Source organism: Panicum virgatum, chromosome 5N, assembly GCF_016808335.1.
Source record: "Panicum virgatum strain AP13 chromosome 5N, P.virgatum_v5, whole genome shotgun sequence".
Taxonomy (NCBI): domain Eukaryota; kingdom Viridiplantae; phylum Streptophyta; class Magnoliopsida; order Poales; family Poaceae; genus Panicum; species Panicum virgatum.
Window position 1 is genome coordinate 46,059,516 of NC_053149.1, and position 20,584 is coordinate 46,080,099.

Consider the following 20,584-nt stretch of genomic DNA (forward strand, 5'->3'; position numbering starts at 1 on the left):
GTTAAGCATCATGCCCACATTTTACACTCTTAAATTAGTGCTTTTAACGATTTATATTCGTCGGCCTACGATAATCAAGGCATGTAAAAAAGCCACTTTTGTTTCTCTAGCACAAATAGACTATGTTTAGACTTAAGCCGAAAGTCTAATAAGGTTTCCCTTGAAAAAGAAAATGCTACCAGATTTTATTTTGTACCACGTCAATTCCATTGCGGTGTTTGCCAAATTTCTGTTCAAACCCATTTTTTTATAAGATAGTTTCTGTTCACACCGGGGATACGAAATGCAGCAGGCCCCGTCCGTGCGATGCGGCGGCCCAAGTTTGTTTCCGCGACTGTCCAACAGCGCCGGCTCGGCCTTTTGGCGACCAAAGCCGACTCCTCCCTCTTCGGCGCGCATTCTCCGACTCCTTCCCTCGCAAGCTGCGCCCCCCCCCCCCCCCCCCCCCCCCCCCCATTCCCGCCCCCACACCTCCTCCTGCCGCCGCCTCTACCGCCGGCGGCGGCGAAATGCCGGTCTACAACATCCGCGGCGTCGATGTCGACTTCCCCTTCGATGCCTACGACTGCCAGATCACCTACATGGACCGCGTGATCGAGTCCCTGCAACAGGTAACCAATCTCCCCGCCGCCAAATCCTCCAAATCCACGTGCTAAACCCTACCCAAATTTTGGCTCGATTCTGACTGCTTCGGGTTGGCGTTGCCCCGCCGGATCGATGTGCAGGGGAAGAACGCGCTTCTGGAGAGCCCGACTGGGACGGGGAAGACGCTGTGCCTGTTGTGCGCCTCGCTCGCGTGGCGCCGCACCTTCGGCGAGTTCCTGCGGGGAGGTCGCGGCGGCGGCCGCGGCGGCGGAGGGAGCCAGCAGCCGCACTACGGGAGCCAGCAGCCGCACTATGGAAGCCAGCTGTCCGGGAGCCAGCAGCCAGGGGACCCCGTGTCTCCGCAGGAGCACTCCGGGTGCCCCGTGTCTCAGCAGCAGCACTCGGGGTACCCCGTGATCATATACGCCTCCCGGACGCACAGCCAGCTCCGGCAGGTCATCAAGGAGCTCAAGGCCACCAGCTACAGGTCAGCAACTGAACTTGTTCTTCAGTACCTTGTTCTTATTTGAGAGCTAATTTTGTCGGACTGTCTGCTGTTAAGTAATTTCTCATGAATTCCATGGTGCTGAGGGCTGGAAACGTCTTTTGTAGCTGCATTTGTAAATTGACTGATCTTATAACCTCTGATGGTTCATAATCAATTTGGTGTATAATGTTTCACAGGCCGAAAATGGCAGTGCTGGGCTCCCGTGAGCAGATGTGCATCCATAGCGAAGTGAGCAAACTCCGTGGAAGAGCACAGAACAATGCCTGTCACTTCCTCTGCAAGAAACGCCGGTGCCAGCATAATAACAATGTCTCTGGTAATTGCAACAGAGAGTTATTCTCATTTAGATAAGCCTTAAATTTGGCTCTGCATGCTGCTTGCTGCACAAAAAATAAATGGCAACCATAAAAGGACGCAGACATGCATAAATTCTTGCCTGCACCCTGATCCATTCTGATTGATAAAGGGTGTTATCTCTCTGAATGCCATGATTGTTGTTTGATTCTTGCAAATGTCTATTCAAGTGGGAGACCATTCTTATGTTCTACCCACCTATTCAATGCTGGTCGAATACTTCTGTTCTATCCACCTTTAGCTACTTACTTTTCGTTTTTATTCTAAAGAAAAATACATAACTCATGAAGGGCACTTCCTGCAGAGTTCATGAAAAACAAACCTGACTTTGGGAGCAAGCCTTTTGACATAGAAGATTTAGTTAATATTGGTAAAGGGAAATCTAACGGCCCGTAAGTTTCATATTTTCTCTCTGTATTTTCCATTATTACAGATCAATGGAAAACATATTCATGGATTTTTGACCCACTAGTGGCATCTTTTTCTTTACCATTTAAGGTGCCCATATTACATCTCCCGGGAACTTTCAAAGTCAGTTGATATCTTGTTTGCTCCTTACAACTATCTTATTGATCCGGGAAACCGTCGTTCCTTAAATAGCATACCATGGGACAATGCAGTACTTATATTTGATGAAGCACACAACTTGGTAAGGGCCTCCTTCTGTTTATCTATTTGGCAATTGAACTCTCAGTACTATAGCCTTAAACTTAAATTGAAAATTCTGATTCTGAATGTAAAAGCATCTATACTCTAGACTTAAGTTGAGCACAACTCTTTTATGCAGGAGAGTATATGTGCAGATGCAGCTTCTTTTGACTTACATCCAAATAATCTAACTGCTTGTGTAGCAGAAGCTAATGAATGCATCAAACTGTGTTCAGCAAAGAGGTCGACTGAAAATTCTGCTGATAAACAATTTGACCCCGAAAATTATGCAATCCTCAAAGGTGAGCTAAAGTTATTTCAACTCTCATAGCCGTACTCGGATCCATATGGTTCTAAACTACTATGCCTTTCTTTTGTTGTTATGTAGAAAGCTTGTACCTTCACTTTGACGATTTTGAGACTGATTCCCTGTTGGTAATATCAAAACATTCTTTCCAGCTCTCTTAATGGCACTTGAGAAAAAAATTGGTGAGTTGGTAATCGAATCCAAGGAGTTGGGCTGCACAAAAGCTGGGAGTTACATATACGATTTTCTCTCTGAACTGAATATTACGTCTGACACATCCAAAAAACTAATTGAGACAATTGATTGCGCTTCACTGCTATTAGAGGAAGGTAATTGGATTTTTCTTGTATTATTCTTTATATTACAGTGCACTATTATTCTTGATAATTAGTGAGTCCAACGTTGTCCATCTTTTGGAGCTCTGTTGTGTTAGGCCCTGTTTGGATCCTCTAGCTAATGGTTAGCTAGCTAAATTTAGCTGTTAGGGATCCAAACAGGTCAGCTAATGGAATAGCTAATTGCCATCCAGCTAATTGGAACTATAGTATTCCATTAGCTGGTGAAACCCAGCTATTCCCAGCTAATGGTGTTTAAAGACCTTTCTACCCTCTTTCTGTATTGCACCAAACACGATCTGACTGCTAGCGCCATTGTTGTGGAGGATCCGAACAGGGACTTAGTTGAACACATTGAACTTTTAACAAATATCTGGATGGTTCATGCGAAGTGGTTCCGTAATGTTGTTTTGTTCCTGCATATTTAGGAAATTCTGCTGAAACTGGACCAGGTGCCCAGGCAAAGGCCACAGTGTCTAGATTGGAGTCAATTAGGGACATTTTAGACATAATTTTTAGGGGAGGTGGTCAAGACCATGCAAAATATTATCGTGTAAGTTTCTCTTCAATTCTTTGTCTCTCTGATTGCATTTCTCCATTCATTTTTATTGGTTTATTCAATTAAGTTATTTCCATGCCTCCCCATAATTCTGGCTTCACTCTTCTTTTGTCATCCAACCCTATTTTTCATATTTGCAGCATAAGCTTTGCATACTTTAAGACTCTTACAACCACACTTAATCTTTCCAGTTTCATGTGAATGAATCTCAGCAAACATCTGGAGATGCATTGAAAGTTCTGGGTAAGTCCAAAGTTGATATGTAACATATATGTTCTTTATATGAACGAAAATGTCTAATCCCTGATACAGTGATACAGTTCATTGCTCACTATGAACTGCACGCATAGTATTACTCCACTGACTTCTTTCAGATATAGGAAAAATCACATTTGACACGTGGTACAGTTCACTGCTCAATTCTAAACTGCATGACTAGAATAATTACATTGATTCCCATCAGACACGGTCCCTTCAAATAAGATAATGTACTCTTTAGTTAGTCTCAGTAACTAAATAACTATGCATCCAATTATCCACAATTTTCTTGCATTCCCAGGTAAATCTTCAAGAACCCTTAGTTGGTGGTGTTTCAACCCGGGGCTTGCGATGGAAGAATTTCTCAAGCTGGGTGTGCGCTCCATTATATTAACTTCTGGCACTTTATCTCCCTTGGATTCACTCGCCATGGAACTAAACCTGTAAGTAAATCTATTTAGATAATCGTTGACTTTGAGCTTTGTTGGTTGCTTATTGATATTGATTTCTCTATTTGATGTTGATTATCAAGATAACATTGTTTTCCATGAATCCAGTGAATTCCCAGTTAGACTAGAGAATCCTCATGTCATTTCCCCAGATCAAATATGGGTTGGAGTAGTGCCTGTTGGCCCTTCTGGACAAGCACTTAATTCTTCTTATCGTACGCGTGAGACTATACAATATAAACAAGAATTGGGTACTGCTATAGGTAGGCCGATAGTAACAAAATACAGCTGCTTTTATTCTGATATAACTCTGCTGACTTATTTGCTCGTTTTGCAGTAAACTTTGCACGCATTGTGCCAGATGGACTCCTTGTTTTCTTCCCTTCATATTCTATGATGGATAAGTGTGTCGAATTCTGGAAAACTAGGGTATTCCTAATTTCTGACTGGTAGTTCTAACCACTTGAAGTACTTATCCTAGACATTTATAATTTAACCTCTTACAGAACCATTCAAATTCAGCATCTGAGAACACGATCTGGCAGCGAATCTGTAAGCACAAGCAGCCAGTTATAGAGCCTAGGCAGTCATCAAACTTTCCAAGTGCAATCGAGGTTATGAAACATTTTACCAAACCGACATGAATTTAAACACTTCATATGCTCATATAATTGTGAACCATTTTATTTGCAGGATTATGCAGCGAAATTACGCGATTCTTCTATTTCTGGGGCAATATTTTTTGCAGTTTGTCGTGGCAAAGTTTGTTCTTTTTCACTATAACAGCTTCCTTTGCTTTCTATTCTAACTTCTCTTGATTTTAGTTTTTCGTTTTCAATGTTCTTGAGTTGAATGATATTTTTTTCGCGAGTCTGCTTGATTCGAAGATTTATTATAACCCTTATGTTCACTTTTTTTTTTCATGTGCTGAAAGATAAAACATGCTTAACATCATAGAATTAAATCTATGGGTACTGTAATGATGATATGTATTTTACATTTATAAAGCTGAAATTTCATGAATGCCCTGCGGATAGCAGGAGCACGAGACCATGAACAAGTAAGGCTTATTTCTGATCTTATAAAATACAAGTCATTGAGCTATAGAAGTAACCGGTGACAGGTCAGAAAAGAGTTAACGACAAAAAGGGGCAGGGGTAATTTTCTAAGTTACTTTAATATGATGGCAGGGGCCAAATAGTATACTTATGAATCTTAGAACTAGATGGTTCTAATGCCAGATTATGGAGCATGAGGGAGGGAGGGAGAGCCCTGCCAGGCCTCCTCTCCCTGCCCCTGGCTGCGTGATTAAACAACTTAAAGGAATTGAAGGGTCATCGGAAGGACGTGTACTAATACGTTGGGAGTACCATTTCCAAAATGTTTAATCTTTAAGTTTTGCTCCCTCATTTATGCAATTTTGCTTGCACAGGTTAGTGAGGGTCTTGATTTTGCTGACCGTGCTGGGAGGGCAGTAATAGTTACTGGAATGCCCTTTGCTACCCCAACTGATCCTAAGGTTTGTTTCTATCTGTATGGTGTGGAATTATCTACCTAAACTTTTCTAAACGGCAAGAATGCCCCCCTTTTTTTTACCTTCACATCGGTGTGTTTGACACTGACAATTATGTATCGAAAATATTCAATTTTGCTGGCTTTGTACGATGTGCTGGTTTCATCTGTATTCGCACACACATTTCATTGGCTTTTTGGACAAGTTGGGTTCATACTGTATCTATTAAGTCTGGAAAGATTTTGTCATCATTTTTTTGGGTTTTCTTGGGTTTTCTATTGCTTCCTTGCTCATTAGCCTGCATTGGCTTGCACGCACTATTTGCTCTTTGGCTTTCAGCAAACGTAATTGGCCTTTTCCTTGAATTAACCTTGCAATTTTCCTTTCTGTCTGTTCCAGGTTCGGCTCAAGCGCGAGTATTTGGATAAGCAGGGCACACCATCTAAGAACATAAAGGTTCAATAATTTCATAGTAAATGGTTAAGCGGGCCTCTGCTGATCAATCTTACAAAAACTGTCTTGTGATTGTTTTGTAGATGTTGACAGGAAACGAATGGTATTTGCAACAAGCAGCAAGGGCTGTCAATCAGGCTGTTGGACGTGTTATCAGACATCGCCATGACTATGGAGCTATTATATATTGTGACGAAAGGTAGGCCTAATCATAGTCCTCTAATCAAGGAATCTAAGCATTGTTGGTTTTGTGCTGGACTTCCCACGGAAATATGTTATTTATTGTGCTGGACTTCCCACGGAAATATATTATTTATTGTGCTGGGCTGTCAATATTTCTTGGTGTTCCTGGTATAGTAGATGCTAGCACGCATACAGTCTTGGATCTCAAAGGGGATCTTCCATAATATCTGTCATGGTCAGCGCAATCCGCCATGGCATTTTTTTCACACATAAGTTGTTTCTGGATTTTGTCCAGTCATTATATGATTGTTTTAGTTAATACTAGATACATAGAACACTTGTAAGGAGTCGTATTGAAACCAAGAAAGAGTTCACTTTATTTATTTCTTCTGTTATTCACATGTGTTGCAACCAGTATACTGACATTTTAGGTTCCGTATTGTAATCCTTAGTGACACCCAAAAAGGATCAACAATTTAAAAAACATTTTTACTCTCTGCATTTTGTGAGCTAAGGTATGCAATTTTAGGTTACATGTGGTTATGCACAAGCTTTTGCATCTTGAACAATGTAGCTTGTTTCATTTAAACTTTCACAGAACAATTAGCATAGCATTTCAAAATAACTAAGCTGCTTTGCATTCCATTTTGGCTATAGGTTTGCGTGGCCAAGTTATCAATCTCAGATGTCATATTGGCTCCGACCATACATAAAGGTGGCATTTGTTTACTGTCTTACTACAATGCTCTTTGCTGGTAACTTTACTTTGGTTATATTCTTTCTGCAGTGCTACTCAAAATATGGAGAAGTAGTCCAAGGATTGACCCGTTTTTTTCGAGATAAAGCTACTTCAGATCCTTTAAAGCTAAAACAAACAGATTGTAATGGTAAAGGTCTAGTTTTGAATAGTGTGATAAACTTTTTTATCTGTTTCTATCTATTTTTTATATGCAAGTTCACATCTACTTAAATATTTAATTTCCTTTTGAAACTTAATCCAGCGTGCTTTTTAATGATATGTGTTCTGTTGCGAACATGGTTTTTCACAGCTTATTTGATAGCTGGCATATTGATGTTGTAAATTCTCCTCGGGAAATATTACTAGTAGGGTTTGTAGCAAGTTACCCTGTCAAACTTGAGGTAACAGTCCACAACTCGACGTCAACATTAGTAGAAGTGTCATTAATTCACTAGTAATATGTTTGTAAGGATCCATTTGGATATACATAGCTATTTTAGGATTCAAGAAAACAGCAGTGAGCTAGAAGAGCTTGATTTTACAAACTTGAATGGAATGCGACTAAATCAGCAAAATTCAACTATAGTGTTTGCCTTGGACCATACTGATGATCCTATGGGCTTACACTGCTTTCAGTTTTCTAGCAAGCTGTGGAGATTCAACTTTTGCATCTTGTATACTTACAATTTAAAATTCCATTTGTCGTTCTTCATGATGTGCTTGTAACAAAAATAATTTTGAACACGTGTTTTGAACAACGTTAAAGCTAATTTATAGCAGTGCAAGTTACAATTCAACATGTGACTATTAAAGTTAAAATAAAGAACAATTCAATTCATGATTATACATATTTCAGTTTCTTATATTTGAATATCTACAGATAGAAACATAGTGCCTTATGTTTGAATATCTACAGCATGAGTTATGTGATCTGAACTTTTTTTTTTTGGTATGCCCAATGCAACTATATCAAAGGACTACTAGACTTTTGTGCAGCCTCACTTGATTTTTTTAGTTTTGTTGGCCAAATGAAATATGGAACTTTGACATTTAGTTACCTCCCTTTATGCTGCTTTGGTATCTCTTGGCAATTGTTATTTATTTGCTACTTGTTTTGAAAAAATGTTGTTACATGCAGATTGTATAGCACCAGTGACAAACAAATCCATACCTGAAGAGAACCTATCAGATTTGGTAAATCCATTGCATTGACATAGCTGATCAAGATTTAATTTAGTGACCCTGGATCTTACAGATGCTGTCTTTGTTGTGCTAGGCTGCCAATGCACAAAATGAGTACCCGCAAATTACATTATCAGTAAATTCGACCATGAAGAGTAACTTTATGAAGTTGGCTCAGATCACTCCTGCTAATCGTTCTACCCTTGCTACAAAGCACAACTCTTCATCGACGTCACAGCTCTTCTCTGAAGACCAACTGTCACGGGATACTAAGGTTGTTGATATGACTGATGATGTGGCAATACATGGGCATCTGAAGGAACATACCTTCAAGTCTTTAGGACTTAAAAAAGCTAAACTAATGGACAGATCCAAAGATGCTGCTGGCTTGGATGATGTCTCTTCAAAATTGCCTCAAAATATAGAGTCAAGAGCTTTGGCCAGCTACCAGGGTGAAGGATCTACACCTCAATCAAAGAAAAGCACCATAGAAAAAGCATGTGGAAAGAATGAGGGTACCTGTGAAAAATCTGAAGGCCAGGAATCTAACTCAGGGACAGCCTTCTTGAAGCTGGTATGCTGTTCTTTACTGTAGTTTGATCCGATGTCGTGCTTTGCGAAATAACTGCTATATTGTTACTATGCTAACCTTTGCATTACTTACATTATTCCTTCAATTTGTGTATGTTTGCTAGGCTCGAGAAATGCTTAGTGGCGCAGAGTACAGAGAATTTGTTGAATATATGAAGGCCTTAAAATTGAAGACTATGCATATCAAAGATTCACTTGAAGAAATAGCAAAGCTTTTCTCCTCTCCAGGAAGACTTCCACTTCTTGAAGGGTAACTTAGACTTCTTGGTGCTTCCATTTGTTATTGTCTCTTCCTTTGCTGTTTGTTCCCTTATGCTATTGCACTTTTGTTTATACCCGACGTCGTTCTCATTTCCTTTACAGGTTCAGGGTTTTTGTTCCAAAGAGCCATCTTCCGCTATATGAGCAGCTTCTTCGAAAATATAGTGTTTGTAGTACATCATAACAACCTCTTCTGCTCATGTTTAAAGACACTTCTGTTGCTTATGTGCTATAATTTTATTAGTAATAACTGCAGTGCTGGTTGTGATGAACACAACTTATGCTCACATTCTTGAGGTGCATGCAATTTGTTTTTAGAAGGTGATATGGCAGTTCTGGAATCTGAGGACAAGAAGAGGACATGCCAAAAGCATGTTAAGCACATAAGAAGAGTATCCATTGACCTTTTTCAAATATAATGCGCAGGCCTCCTATACCTTTCCTGGTTAGACTTTTAGTTGCCGTTGGCCTGGCAACGCTCCAGACTGTTTATCATCCTTCATGTCTATGCCCCCATGAAATTTAATTGCCCCCTTATTTTCCTGAATTATGAAAGTCTATCAAGTCCCTTCAACAAAAGTCGTCCTGTTTTTTCTTATAAAAAATTGGCCTCTTTTTTTTTTGTCAAGATGAATTGCATACAATTGCATGTATATTTATTCATACGATCAACTTCCGATTGGCCAGGTTTAGCTTATTGAATACAGGAAATAATTTTTCAGAACCAGTGCTATATTTGTTTTAATATATTACTTATTTGTGGTTGTATTTTCCTCTCTTTACAATTTGTATTATGCCTTCCGGGTAACAGAATTATGCCTTTTGATGTCACTCAAGCAACAACATACATCCTTTGATGCTTTGTTGTTAAACGGCCAAGCTTCACGCGGTGGACCTTGTTGAATTCCAGGAGTCCTTGAAACTCTGAAACTCCCGTCCTGAGCCAGGTTCGAAGCATGGCAACTACTGAAAACAAAGCCTGGGGGAGTCTCCAGGGTCGAGTTCTTTTTTTCTTTAGTTTGTTGTTAAACGTAGAATACCATGAGGCAGAATTCCGTCTGATGATTAAATCATGAATTAAAGTATTCTTGAGGTGTGCTGTAAAGCTGTTACGAGTGTTAATTTGGCATACTCTTTTTATCTGTATATATGTTGCTCAAACAGTAAATAGTCTGAAACTTGATTCGTCCCCAAATTGATTATCTTTTGTAGTATGATAAGGTTAACTGAGTGTGCGATCACCTTTAACATCTGCAGATGAAGTTTGGAAACTTGAAGAGTGAAATGCAGCATGTTGCATGCTGTTTCATATCTGTATCCTTGAATAGCAAGCACAAAACACCCTGAATGTATCCTTGTACAATTTTCTGAAGCAACAGTTACCATCCTACTGTTTCCTACTTCTAACGCTCTTGTGAGCCCACCGGGCTTTTCCGGGGGCTGAAACTGAACTGCCCTTTTGATGAGGTCCGGCAGTCAGGTCAGCAAAGGCCTTGAGAATATGCTTGTGCACAGCTTGATCATTGAGCTGCAGGTAGTAAAAGAGTAGCTCCTCAAGGAAGTCCCAGTCCAATGGCTGAGATACGCGGCCATGGTGCGTCTTTATCATGTTCTGCATGGATCTCCGGAAGTCTGCGTACGGGTCCATGGAGAACACCACTATGGCCGTGTTGTCGCCGCTCTCCTCACCTGGCCTGGCTTCCTTGATGACGTCCTCGGTGACCGACTCCGAGGAAGATGACGTCTCTGCCTTTGGTTGTGTCTCGTCGACGAGCGATGTGGATGTGCCTGGCGACGACGATGGGAAGCGTGGATGGTTGTTGGTGTCGTCGTCATGGATGTAGAGGGACCGGAAGTTGTCGAAGAGGAAGCGGTCGACGTCGGAGAGCGTCGCCGCCTGGTCCTTGCTGTTCTCGTCTGCGGCGGCGGCCGTGGCGACGGCGCGATCGCCGTCCATGTCCACCGACGCGGTTCTCGGGAACCTGCAGGTGGAGAGGAGGCGCGCACCGGCGATGTTCGCCGGAATAGCTGAGCTGGGGATGTGCATCGGAGGGATCTTCCTGAGCGTCCTGCACAGGTAGAGCTGCAAGGATTTGCGCAGCCTGGTTCTCTTCCTCTCATCTTCCATTTCCACCACTCTCTCTGAGAATCGGAGCGTAGCGCGGTAGCAGAGTGGGAACGCTGAGAGATGTGAAGCTGCAGCGTGCGTTAAACAAGAGGCTGGAACGGTGGCGCCCTGTCCTTGTTTTATTGTGCTATTGGGAGTTACAACGGGGCGTTTTATGGCGGATTGAATGGACAGAGTGTTTATCTGTGTTAAAGCGTGAAAGTAAATGAACAAGATTTGGGAACAACAGTTGAATGATTTCATTGATCTTTGAATATATATATATATATATATATATATATATATATATATATATATATATATATATATATATATATATATGTACAGGGAGAACCGGGAGGACGCGTCCCTTCACCAAAGGACGCGACCGTACACTGGAGAGTTGCGTCCGTACGAGGAGGGACGCATCCGTACACCAACGGATACACCCGTTGGGTTTACAAGGTTAACTGCTAATCAGTTATTGGTCTAATCTAATGGCTAGGATTAGCCCTAACCTATGGATGAGATTATCTCTAATCTTCTGATTTCTAACACTCCCCCTTAATCGAATCTTCTTGAGATCAATGTAGTTGTAAGCTTGGATTCCTCTAAAAACCCTGTGGGAAAAATATGAGGAATATGTATATTTGTGTGATTTAAACAAATCACTATGTCTTTGGTATCCCATTTAAAAACCCCTGTGGGGAAAAGTATTGGAGATACGACATATAGATAACTCCCCCAAAAAAACCTTTTCAGGAAAAATATGAAGAGTATTATGTAATGATACGTCGCTAAAACTCCTTTAAAAACCCAGTGGGAAAACTAGGAGAAAATATGACGGTATATTATTGGTATTGCCTCTTGGATAACTCACATGAAAAACCTTTTCAGGGAAAAATCATGAATGAGTTGTGAGGGCAATATGTGTCTTTGATATTTCCCACAAAAACCCCGATGGGGAAAATAGAAAATATGACACATTTTTGTATTGATATTGCCTCGTTAAAAACCTTTTATGAGAAACCTTTGTGAGGAAAACTCATAGAGGGAAAAGAGTACAATATGATGTTTGAACATGTTATAATCCAGGAAAAGACTCCCCCTGAACCTTGCAACTCTCAAAGTCATTGAATACCAATTCCATGAAATATGGATGTAGGTATGGACTTAGTGAGTAAATCTGCAAAATGATTGCAAGACTACTTTGGCAAGATGTTTATTTCCCAATATGGAGATAAAACATTTTGAACAATAATTTATGGTCTTATATGACCTGTTTCCATCTTGACAATACAAGCAACCTTATCTTTACAGATAATGATTGGTGATTCTATGGAATCACATTTGATCACTCTATGAAGCCATGCATATGTGATACTTCAGAATGATAAGTGGAAGTAGCCATTGGAGTCAAATTTGATGACTCGTTTGTGTGGAGATTCCATTATAATCAAGTCAGTATGTAATATGGCATGGGGATTAAATAGCCAGTGATATCCACTACCATATGGATATCTATGGATATCCCTTGACTCCCACTCTTCAGTGTTGTAGAAGTTGCGCTATTTTGTGCTAGCAAAGTATCTACAAATGCAATATCAGGCATGTTGCAATTGTAAGATACATGAGCGCTTTATGGCATTATGGTTGTCATCCCAGGGTCTGAATGGATATAAGTCCATATTTAGGGATTGAATGTGGATATGAAGTCCAATATATAATTTGGATATTGACAAACAATATCAAATGGATATTGGTATACTGATATATGTACTTAAGTTGAGACTTAAGCATATCTCATCTCAAATTCCGTTTTAGAAGCCAATTCCACATAATGGAAATTGTACCTTGAATGATTGCTTTCTTATTTCAAGGTATTGAAATAATCAATATGTGTTGAGATGATAAAGAATCCAATTAGGGATTTCTTTACACATATATGCAATCATGAGTAGAGTAATCCTTCTATGGAAGGAACTCAATCAATAAGTTGTACCACAATCAACTTAACTGTCTCAAGTCATGCTATGATGACCTGAATTATACACAATGTATAATGTATGTTGCGATTTGTATTTGGATTCAGAATGTGAAGTCCATTGGGACTTATATGTCCGAATCTATCAAATTCATTTGACCTGCCAATGATTGAATTTAGGAACATAATTTTCACACATACCCTTAGGTATGTTAACATTATGCTGGATCTCCGCGTGAAACCATATGCTACAAGCTCTCGTTGTTCACCACCTTGCTTCTTAAAAGAAGCTATGTGAGAGAAGACATCAGTTGTACTAATACTTCTCATCATTGAACAAGAACAATTCTCCTTGATTGCCACCTTTTAGTTTGACCCAATTTGAGTGTGAAGAAACTCTGCCTAGGACTTTTGGTTTGGATCCAGTAAGGTATACAACAATCTTTGAGGAGTATATGTCGCGACATTTTGTAGCCTTTAAATGATTGATTCATTGCTTGGAATCAATATAGCATGTGAAAATTTTAACCCTTTTGGACTCTTTGTCATTCCCATTATTATAGAGTCAGGGTGTTCCGATATCCCGAAATCAGAATTTGGATGCACCATTGATTTGGGTGGACTTCGATCCTGGTATTGGATGCTCGTCCATTGGGTGTCTACCAACTTTGAGGTTGGCTTGGATTTACTGACTTGGAGGATAGATCAGTCCTCGGTATCCTCAGATGCTTGCTTAGAGCATTATCCTTACAAGCGTCCGTACTTCTCCCCCTCATCTTTGGAAGTGGGAGATGAATGGTTTTCATTGGTACCTCCATTCTTTCGGGCACATTGTGAGTAGGATAAGAAGATTTTGTGACACCCTTATTATCAGTAAATGCTTTTGGCAGATTCTTTGCAATATGATGCAAAAATATAAGATGGTATAAACGATTTGGTTTAGATTCTTTTTGGTACGTGGATATGAGGATTGAATATCAATATGTGATACTCTTTTGATTCCTGGCATTCTTTGTGTGGTATAAGTCTCCCCCTAATGCCTGGAATTCTCCTCAAATTGTGATCAACATACGGGCTATATAAATCCCCTATAGAGATCCGAGGTATTGTATGAATGACGGATAATAATACCTCATTGGGACCCCTAATGCCCATTGGTATGTTGGGGTGGTGATATCGGTATGTGCAAACATACTCGATGCGCAGATAGGGAATGTTTGGCTGTGGCCAAAGCTCCACGTACATACTACAACGGAGGGAGTTGTATAAGTGCAGTTTGATGAATTTGAATTATGGATGTGGTGTGTAAGGCCACATGAAAACAACTTAGTGTTGGTAATTACAATTCTATTTTAATGGGTCATGCAATTAAGTTGATTCTCAATAAGAGATTCAAACAAACCATTATTGGTATGGACATAAGGTACTCAAAATATATAGTTCCCAAAATACAAACAATTCCATGTAAAATGGATTTATCCCGCGTCCAGGATAATTTGCTCTAAATTGAAGATTTAGAGAAATAAGTTTGGTATATCAGTGGTTCTTATGACTAAGATAATACACACATGTGGGACTATATTATAGATGCATCAAAAGTGAGTACATATGGTCCACAATAAATGGTTAAGTGAAGCACTAGTATGTACTTGAATTTCTTCAAGAAATTGAGTGGCTCATATTGATGCTATGACAAATAGAATTGATAATAATTCTCATGTTATTCCTATGATTGAAAAACCTAGGAAAATATGCCAAGTCTTGTTGGCATCAAAAGAGAATTATTGTGTACGCAACATGTAAATATGGGATTGATGTATGTATAATACACCCTAGATGATATGGAAAGAATATGCAGAATTTAATTAGCTTTCATATATGTTGCACTAAATAGAGTGAAGATTTTCATCATCGCTCCTTAGTATTGGGTTTCAGTGGAAACCATGTAACTGGATAATATGAAAACTACATATGGTATATATAGAATCGGGATACATTGATGCATCCATGATTACTTGAATGCCCATAGAAAGAGCATAATCTCTCATAGTTGTGTTAGCAAGACAATGGTCCAGTAATCAAGATCCCTTTCCATCTAGTTGAATCCCAAACAATTCTATATAGAGTGAGGCAATATTCGAATTTGAATTTGCACTCATATAGAATATGTATACTATGTATGTGTAGTCCAATCAAATAGAGGGCACCTTGTATGAGCACCTGATTTGCCATATCCATTTTTAAGAGAAAATATTCCGTTGGTTGTCATCTTGGGGTTTCAATATGGAAACCACGTTGATGGATATCTCTATAATCGAATTGGGTACATTATGGAATCAGAATGTAATATTGGATTCGTGATTACTAATTGAGTACCAATAGGGAGTATAATAGTAGCATGACCAAAGCTTTTTATGATCCTAAAAATTCAACTGTACTTTAGGTGCTAATGGAGCATCACTATGATGCCAATGATGATTACTCATTAGAGTTTATCATACATTTAGACCTGAAGTATTGTAGGAATTTTCTAGAATTCATATGGTAAGTTGCGGTTAATCGCAAAAACGCAATAATGAGGATATTTGGAACAACATAACTTTTATTCTCAAGTGGACATGAAGTCCTAGAGATAAAATTATGGCCAAACATAGTTGGCATTTGGGCAAAATTATTGCCTTGTGTTGTTCATATCACTTATTGAGAGCTAGCCAGTGCATTGATTTGCATCCTTTGAGATACACATATGTGTGATCTGGATGTGTATGGTGCTTTATTTAAATAAAACTCCATATTTAAATTGATCATGAGCAAGTGATGCTCTCTTATGAGGAGCATCAAATATTGGTATCAATCCATAGAGCATTAAGTTTAACCTTACGTCCATTGACCATGTTGGATAATGGAAACCATCAAGAGCGATTAAACTTCTTTGATGGTCATTTATCCAACACGAGGCAAACCATCAAACATTTTTAAGTAAAACTTAAAATGTTGAGGTGTGTTGTAATGAGATGCAAAATAAAGACAAGATAAATCTTGTATTAATGATGGTGTATCTTATTTACATAACAATATAATGGAGGTAGTCGATCACCATGAAGGTGTAGACCTCGAATTGGGCATAATCTGTGTTAACAGTAGATGCCAAATTGTTAATGTAAATTGTATGAACATGTCTAAAGGTAGTCATCAATTAATGATGTAGACCTTGTTTAATTCGCAAACGTATTGGGTACGCACGTTGAGGATAGTCACTAAGTATTGCTTAGTGTAGATCCCGCAGTAGCAACTATGGTGCTAGAGTGGCTAATACGGATGCAGAATTAATGGTAGTTATCTTTTATAAAAAGATGTAGACCAAATGTTCTAAGTGGTAATGTTGGGTACGCACATTGAGGATAGACACTAAATATTGTTTAGTGTAGATCCCGCAGTAGCAATTGTGGTGCTACCTTGTGGAGTGGCCAACAAAACGATTATAGACGTGTTATACAATTGATTAATGAGAAAAATACACATAACTTGTTGCATCCATTATTTAAACGCGTAGTGCTTTGAAATTGGAAAAACGTAAAATTAAGGGTCTTAATTAAAATGATCGATTGCAAAAGAAATAAATTAATAAATAAATATGCAAGATCATGGTCGCTAGGGATATTATCTATCGGATTTGTCATACATACCGGGACAAATACTTTGAATAATATCACAAATGGATATTTTACAATGATAAAATATCATAGGTACAAATACATTTAAAGTCAGCGACTAAACATAAGAGTAATATTTTACAGCACATAATTACTGGAGACTAACAGAGTCTTATGCGAATTATTGCTGAAATTAAATCAACTAAATAATAAAGATAATAGGCCAGCCAGCCATGTGGATTGGAAATGAATCCACGTTCATTAGCTTGGCCCATCAAGCGTGCACAGGACGAACAGCAGGAAGGGAGGTCCGAGCGTAGGCCATTGGGCCATCTTCACGGCCTCTTTAGAGGCATCTCTGGCAGGCAGCAGGGTTGCAACCCTACTCCACGCCGCTGGACACCAGGAAACAGCCGCCGCCACTTGACCACCCCGCCGCCGTTCACCACTGTGCAGCCGCTGCTCGCCTGATTCAGTTGGAGGAGGACTCCCCCTCATCGGGAGAGTAGAAGCCGCTGCCGCCGACGGCCATGTTGAGGACTTCCGCGCTCGGGAGGCCAAGATCCGTCGGGTTCCAGGCGCCGGTGCGGCGGAGTCCGGGGCGCCGGTCCACTGCCGCCGTCTTGCGACCGAGGAGGCGCCGGAGCATCGAGGTTGGCAGGGCCTCGGCCGGAGGAGGACTCGGGAGGGCATGAGCCTTCATGCGCGCTGCAGCCTCGGCGCGTGTCTTGGGCGGAGAAGCCGGTGCCTCTGCCGCCGGAGGAACCGAGGGGCCGGCGATGTAGTACGGTGGTACGCCGGTCCTTGCCGCTCGCGTGCCACCAGGGTTGATAAGTATGCCGCTTCCAGGGCCGGACACGACTGCATCCTCTTCTTCAATCTCCACAGCGTCGAGCGCGGGTGTAGCCTGAGTGTTCAGGAACCATGGATCGAGCGGGGGAACGCCCGTCCTTGTCACCACTGGAGTCGGAGAGGCTGAGTGTGGGCGACGGTGCGGCATCAGCGTGAATTCCTTGCAGAAATCACACCAGTAGCGTGGCGGTGCTGGTGTCGGAGACATCGGTTCCTCCATGGGAACGGCAACCACTTCATCAACGGGCGGCGCCGGTGCTTCGACAATTGGGGGCGCCGGGGCCTCGACCGCTTGTGGCGCAACATTGCTTGGGCCAGCACCGTCCATGCCTCGGCGAGGAGACGGGGGCTGGCTCTGCAGACGCGGTGCGAGCGGAGAAGCCTGGCGGCCGCGACGAACTGGGCTCCAGCGGCGTCCTCGACGAGCATCCTGTCGGAGATTGCGAACAGCAGAAGCAAAGATGCGGCCACATCCACTTCCATTTACGGCGCTGCGGCGAACACGAGGCCCAAGGCGCTCGAAGACGCTGCGGCGCTGTCCATGGTGACGGATGGGGCCATGGCGCATTCCTCCGACGCGGCGAAGTGCGAAGAACAGTTGACGAACAACATGCGAAGGTAGGTTGATGTTGATTCGCGTCATGGTTCTTACCGTGGGGTTCAGAGGCATGTGCCTCTGCGTTGTTCTTGCCTCTTGTTCAGAAGAGCAAAGTGCTGATAACGTGTTAAAGCGTGAAAGTAAATGAACAAGATTTGGGAACAACAGTTGAATGATTTCATTGATCTTTGAATATATATATATATATATATAGGGAGAACCGGGAGGACGCGTCCCTTCACCAAAGGACGCGACCGTACACTGGAGAGTTGCGTCCGTACGAGGAGGGACGCATCCGTACACCAACGGATACACCCGTTGGGTTTACAAGGTTAACTGCTAATCAGTTATTGGTCTAATCTAATGGCTAGGATTAGCCCTAACCTATGGATGAGATTATCTCTAATCTTCTGATTTCTAACAATCTGGGCCTTCTGGGGCAGCTTAATGCCCCCATTTTGGTTCCTCCCCTGAAACGTATTTCCCGCCTGCGCGTAGTGTGTACTCACCATTAGGCAATCTATATAACCTAAATAGATGCAATCCACTAAGTGTCATAATTGTATTTCTCTCAATCCTATGCTGCCATGTCATCAACCCACTAAGGTTATTCTCAGTGAGAGTTTCATAGGAGTTTTATGCATATTAATTAACATATCATATAGGATTATATGGTGACATGACATAGAATTTAAGAAGAAAGAGAAGAAACTAGTTTCATCTATATGAAACTCACCTACACGAATACCAACACTCTATGAGTCTTGAAATTAAATGCAATATAGATCCTATGAAACCACAATATGAAATTATGCATTGGGATAGATAGTTTCAAACATTATTTCACAGTCTTCTTACTTACGTGGCTATCTTGGAAACATCAACATGAAACTCTCCACTGAGATTAGCCTAAGTGTTATGCTTCCACATCATCAATCCATTAAGTGTTATGCTGCTACATCATCAACCCACTAAGTATCATAATTTCTATTTTTCTTGATCATATTTTCATATATTTCCACTATGCTACGGTTTATCAAAAGTATAAATAAATTAAGCAGAAGCCCAGCTGCCAAACTTCTTATTTATCAATTAAATATTACTCTAACATACAAGAGTTAAAATTCCCTCTCTTTATTTCCTTATTATTGCCTCATGAACGTCATTTTCATTTATCAATTTATTTCCTTTTATTATTGCCTCATGAACGTTATTTTTATTTATCAATTAGATATTAATCTATTTAATATTAGTAAATATATTCACATTTGTTACAAAAAATACAAACAATTCGTTTCCTACCGTCTTCTATCTTCTAATAATGATGCATCCCACTAGAAAACGTTAATTTATATTTCTCTCAAACCTCATTGATCCACCACGATGAAAGAAGCACCCCTTCATTCACCTTCTGGCCTACCTCTTCATTTCTCTCATGTTTGTAACTTGAACTTCTTATATGTACATCGACTTTAGTATTTAAGCATATCTTATATACAACCATACAATATATCTCCAATGTTAAAATTGGCTGCAACTTCATATCACCATCTTTTCAATACACTCAACTTCAACATTTTTGTCCTGATGTATTATATTATATTAAAGCTGTCTAATAGGCGGTTTTATGCAATAACAAGTATTGAGATGACTTAACAAACAACCTCTATAATAAGTTGTCTTTCTCTTGTCTCATAATAGATTAACATAAAGAAGGAAGGAACGAGAACATACTGAAAACTAATGTTCAATGCATGTCAATCACCGGTTCAAACAACAGGTCAACTTTTTCAATAAATGCATCCTAATATATATATATACACAAAAAATCCAGATGTTGATGAAATTCCATTTTTTGGGGTACTTTTAGTAGATTTTACTCTGCTTATCCTTCAGTTTAATTTAGTTTGAATTTCGATGTATTCTGTAATGTAAATAGAATGAAATTTCAATAAAAAAGGAGTCTTCATGTCCCGTTATCGAGGGCCTTGTTTAAAAAAAAATACACAGTCTGGGAGCTTTACCAGGACTCACTAGAAAAAGGTCTAAAGGTCTAAATCCCGAAGTAATCAGAAAAAGAAATTCCATTCTAGGAAAAAGAGCAATATCGTATTCGTCTTCAAGAAAAACAGAAATTGCGTTTTCATTATGGTCTGACAGAACACCAATTACTTAGATATGTACACATCGCTGGAAAAGCAAAAAAGATCCACAGGTCAGGTTTTACTACAATTACTTGAAATGCGTTTGGAAACACTATAGTTTGTAGGAGTGTACTTAACAGAGTGCAGTAACACAGTATCATTATAGAATCACCGACAAAGAATTACAAACATCCAGGAGGCAACACCACAATAGTACACCCGTAATAAAGTAATAAAGTAACCAAATAAATTTGAACATTTTGTAATTTTGTGTGTGTATATATGTTCTTTTTACTTCATGATAATCAAGTACCTAGTTTT

General features: G+C 40.2%; 3 protein-coding genes across 5 annotated transcripts; 2 read left to right on the forward strand and 1 right to left on the reverse strand.

Annotated features, from left to right (window-relative positions):
* Nucleotides 1–457: 457 nt before the first annotated feature.
* Nucleotides 458–9,374, forward strand: LOC120673011 (regulator of telomere elongation helicase 1 homolog). 3 transcript variants are annotated; one of them, XM_039953684.1, is made up of 23 exons: nt 458–611; nt 726–1,072; nt 1,270–1,409; nt 1,752–1,839; nt 1,946–2,096; nt 2,235–2,397; nt 2,555–2,731; nt 3,166–3,290; nt 3,488–3,539; nt 3,856–3,997; nt 4,112–4,266; nt 4,341–4,432; nt 4,510–4,617; nt 4,697–4,765; nt 5,436–5,522; nt 5,916–5,972; nt 6,053–6,168; nt 6,810–6,867; nt 6,940–7,039; nt 8,030–8,085; nt 8,168–8,647; nt 8,769–8,914; nt 9,028–9,374. In XM_039953684.1, exons 1-23 carry the CDS (start codon nt 510–512, stop codon nt 9,107–9,109), a joined length of 3,093 nt encoding a protein of 1,030 aa, XP_039809618.1. In that variant the 5' UTR covers nt 458–509; the 3' UTR covers nt 9,110–9,374. The 3 variants fall into 3 exon arrangements, with proteins under 3 accessions (XP_039809618.1, XP_039809620.1, XP_039809619.1); XM_039953686.1 differs by lacking the exons at nt 6,940–7,039; nt 8,769–8,914; nt 9,028–9,374 and having other exon boundaries at nt 8,168–8,267; XM_039953685.1 differs by lacking the exons at nt 8,030–8,085; nt 8,168–8,647; nt 8,769–8,914; nt 9,028–9,374 and adding an exon at nt 7,202–8,021.
* Nucleotides 9,375–10,312: 938 nt separating this feature from the next.
* Nucleotides 10,313–13,834, reverse strand: LOC120674860 (transcription repressor OFP14-like). The gene is made up of 2 exons (XM_039955963.1): nt 13,829–13,834; nt 10,313–11,236 (listed from the first exon to the last, which is right to left on the reverse strand). Exons 1-2 carry the CDS (start codon nt 13,832–13,834, stop codon nt 10,313–10,315), a joined length of 930 nt encoding a protein of 309 aa, XP_039811897.1.
* A 3,365-nt stretch (nt 13,835–17,199) lies between these two features.
* On the forward strand, nt 17,200–18,535 carry LOC120674861. The gene is made up of 3 exons (XM_039955964.1): nt 17,200–17,263; nt 17,650–18,139; nt 18,334–18,535. The coding sequence occupies exons 1-3, from the start codon at nt 17,200–17,202 to the stop codon at nt 18,476–18,478; spliced, it is 699 nt and encodes a 232-aa protein (XP_039811898.1). The 3' UTR covers nt 18,479–18,535.
* Nucleotides 18,536–20,584: the final 2,049 nt, after the last annotated feature.

Bases quoted from the DNA above. Each gene is read 5' to 3' on its own strand.
- LOC120674861 (XM_039955964.1), top strand. From the start codon at position 17,200: ATGTTGAGGACTTCCGCGCTCGGGAGGCCAAGATCCGTCGGGTTCCAG. The intron at 17,264-17,649 runs GTCCGGGGCGCC...GGAGAGGCTGAG, and splicing joins CCAGGCGCCGGTGCGGCGGA to TGTGGGCGACGGTGCGGCAT. The intron at 18,140-18,333 runs GTAGGTTGATGT...ATATATATATAG, and splicing joins TTGACGAACAACATGCGAAG to GGAGAACCGGGAGGACGCGT.
- LOC120673011 (XM_039953684.1), top strand. From the start codon at position 510: ATGCCGGTCTACAACATCCGCGGCGTCGATGTCGACTTCCCCTTCGAT. The intron at 2,732-3,165 runs GTAATTGGATTT...CTGCATATTTAG, and splicing joins TTCACTGCTATTAGAGGAAG to GAAATTCTGCTGAAACTGGA. The intron at 4,618-4,696 runs GTTATGAAACAT...TTTTATTTGCAG, and splicing joins ACTTTCCAAGTGCAATCGAG to GATTATGCAGCGAAATTACG.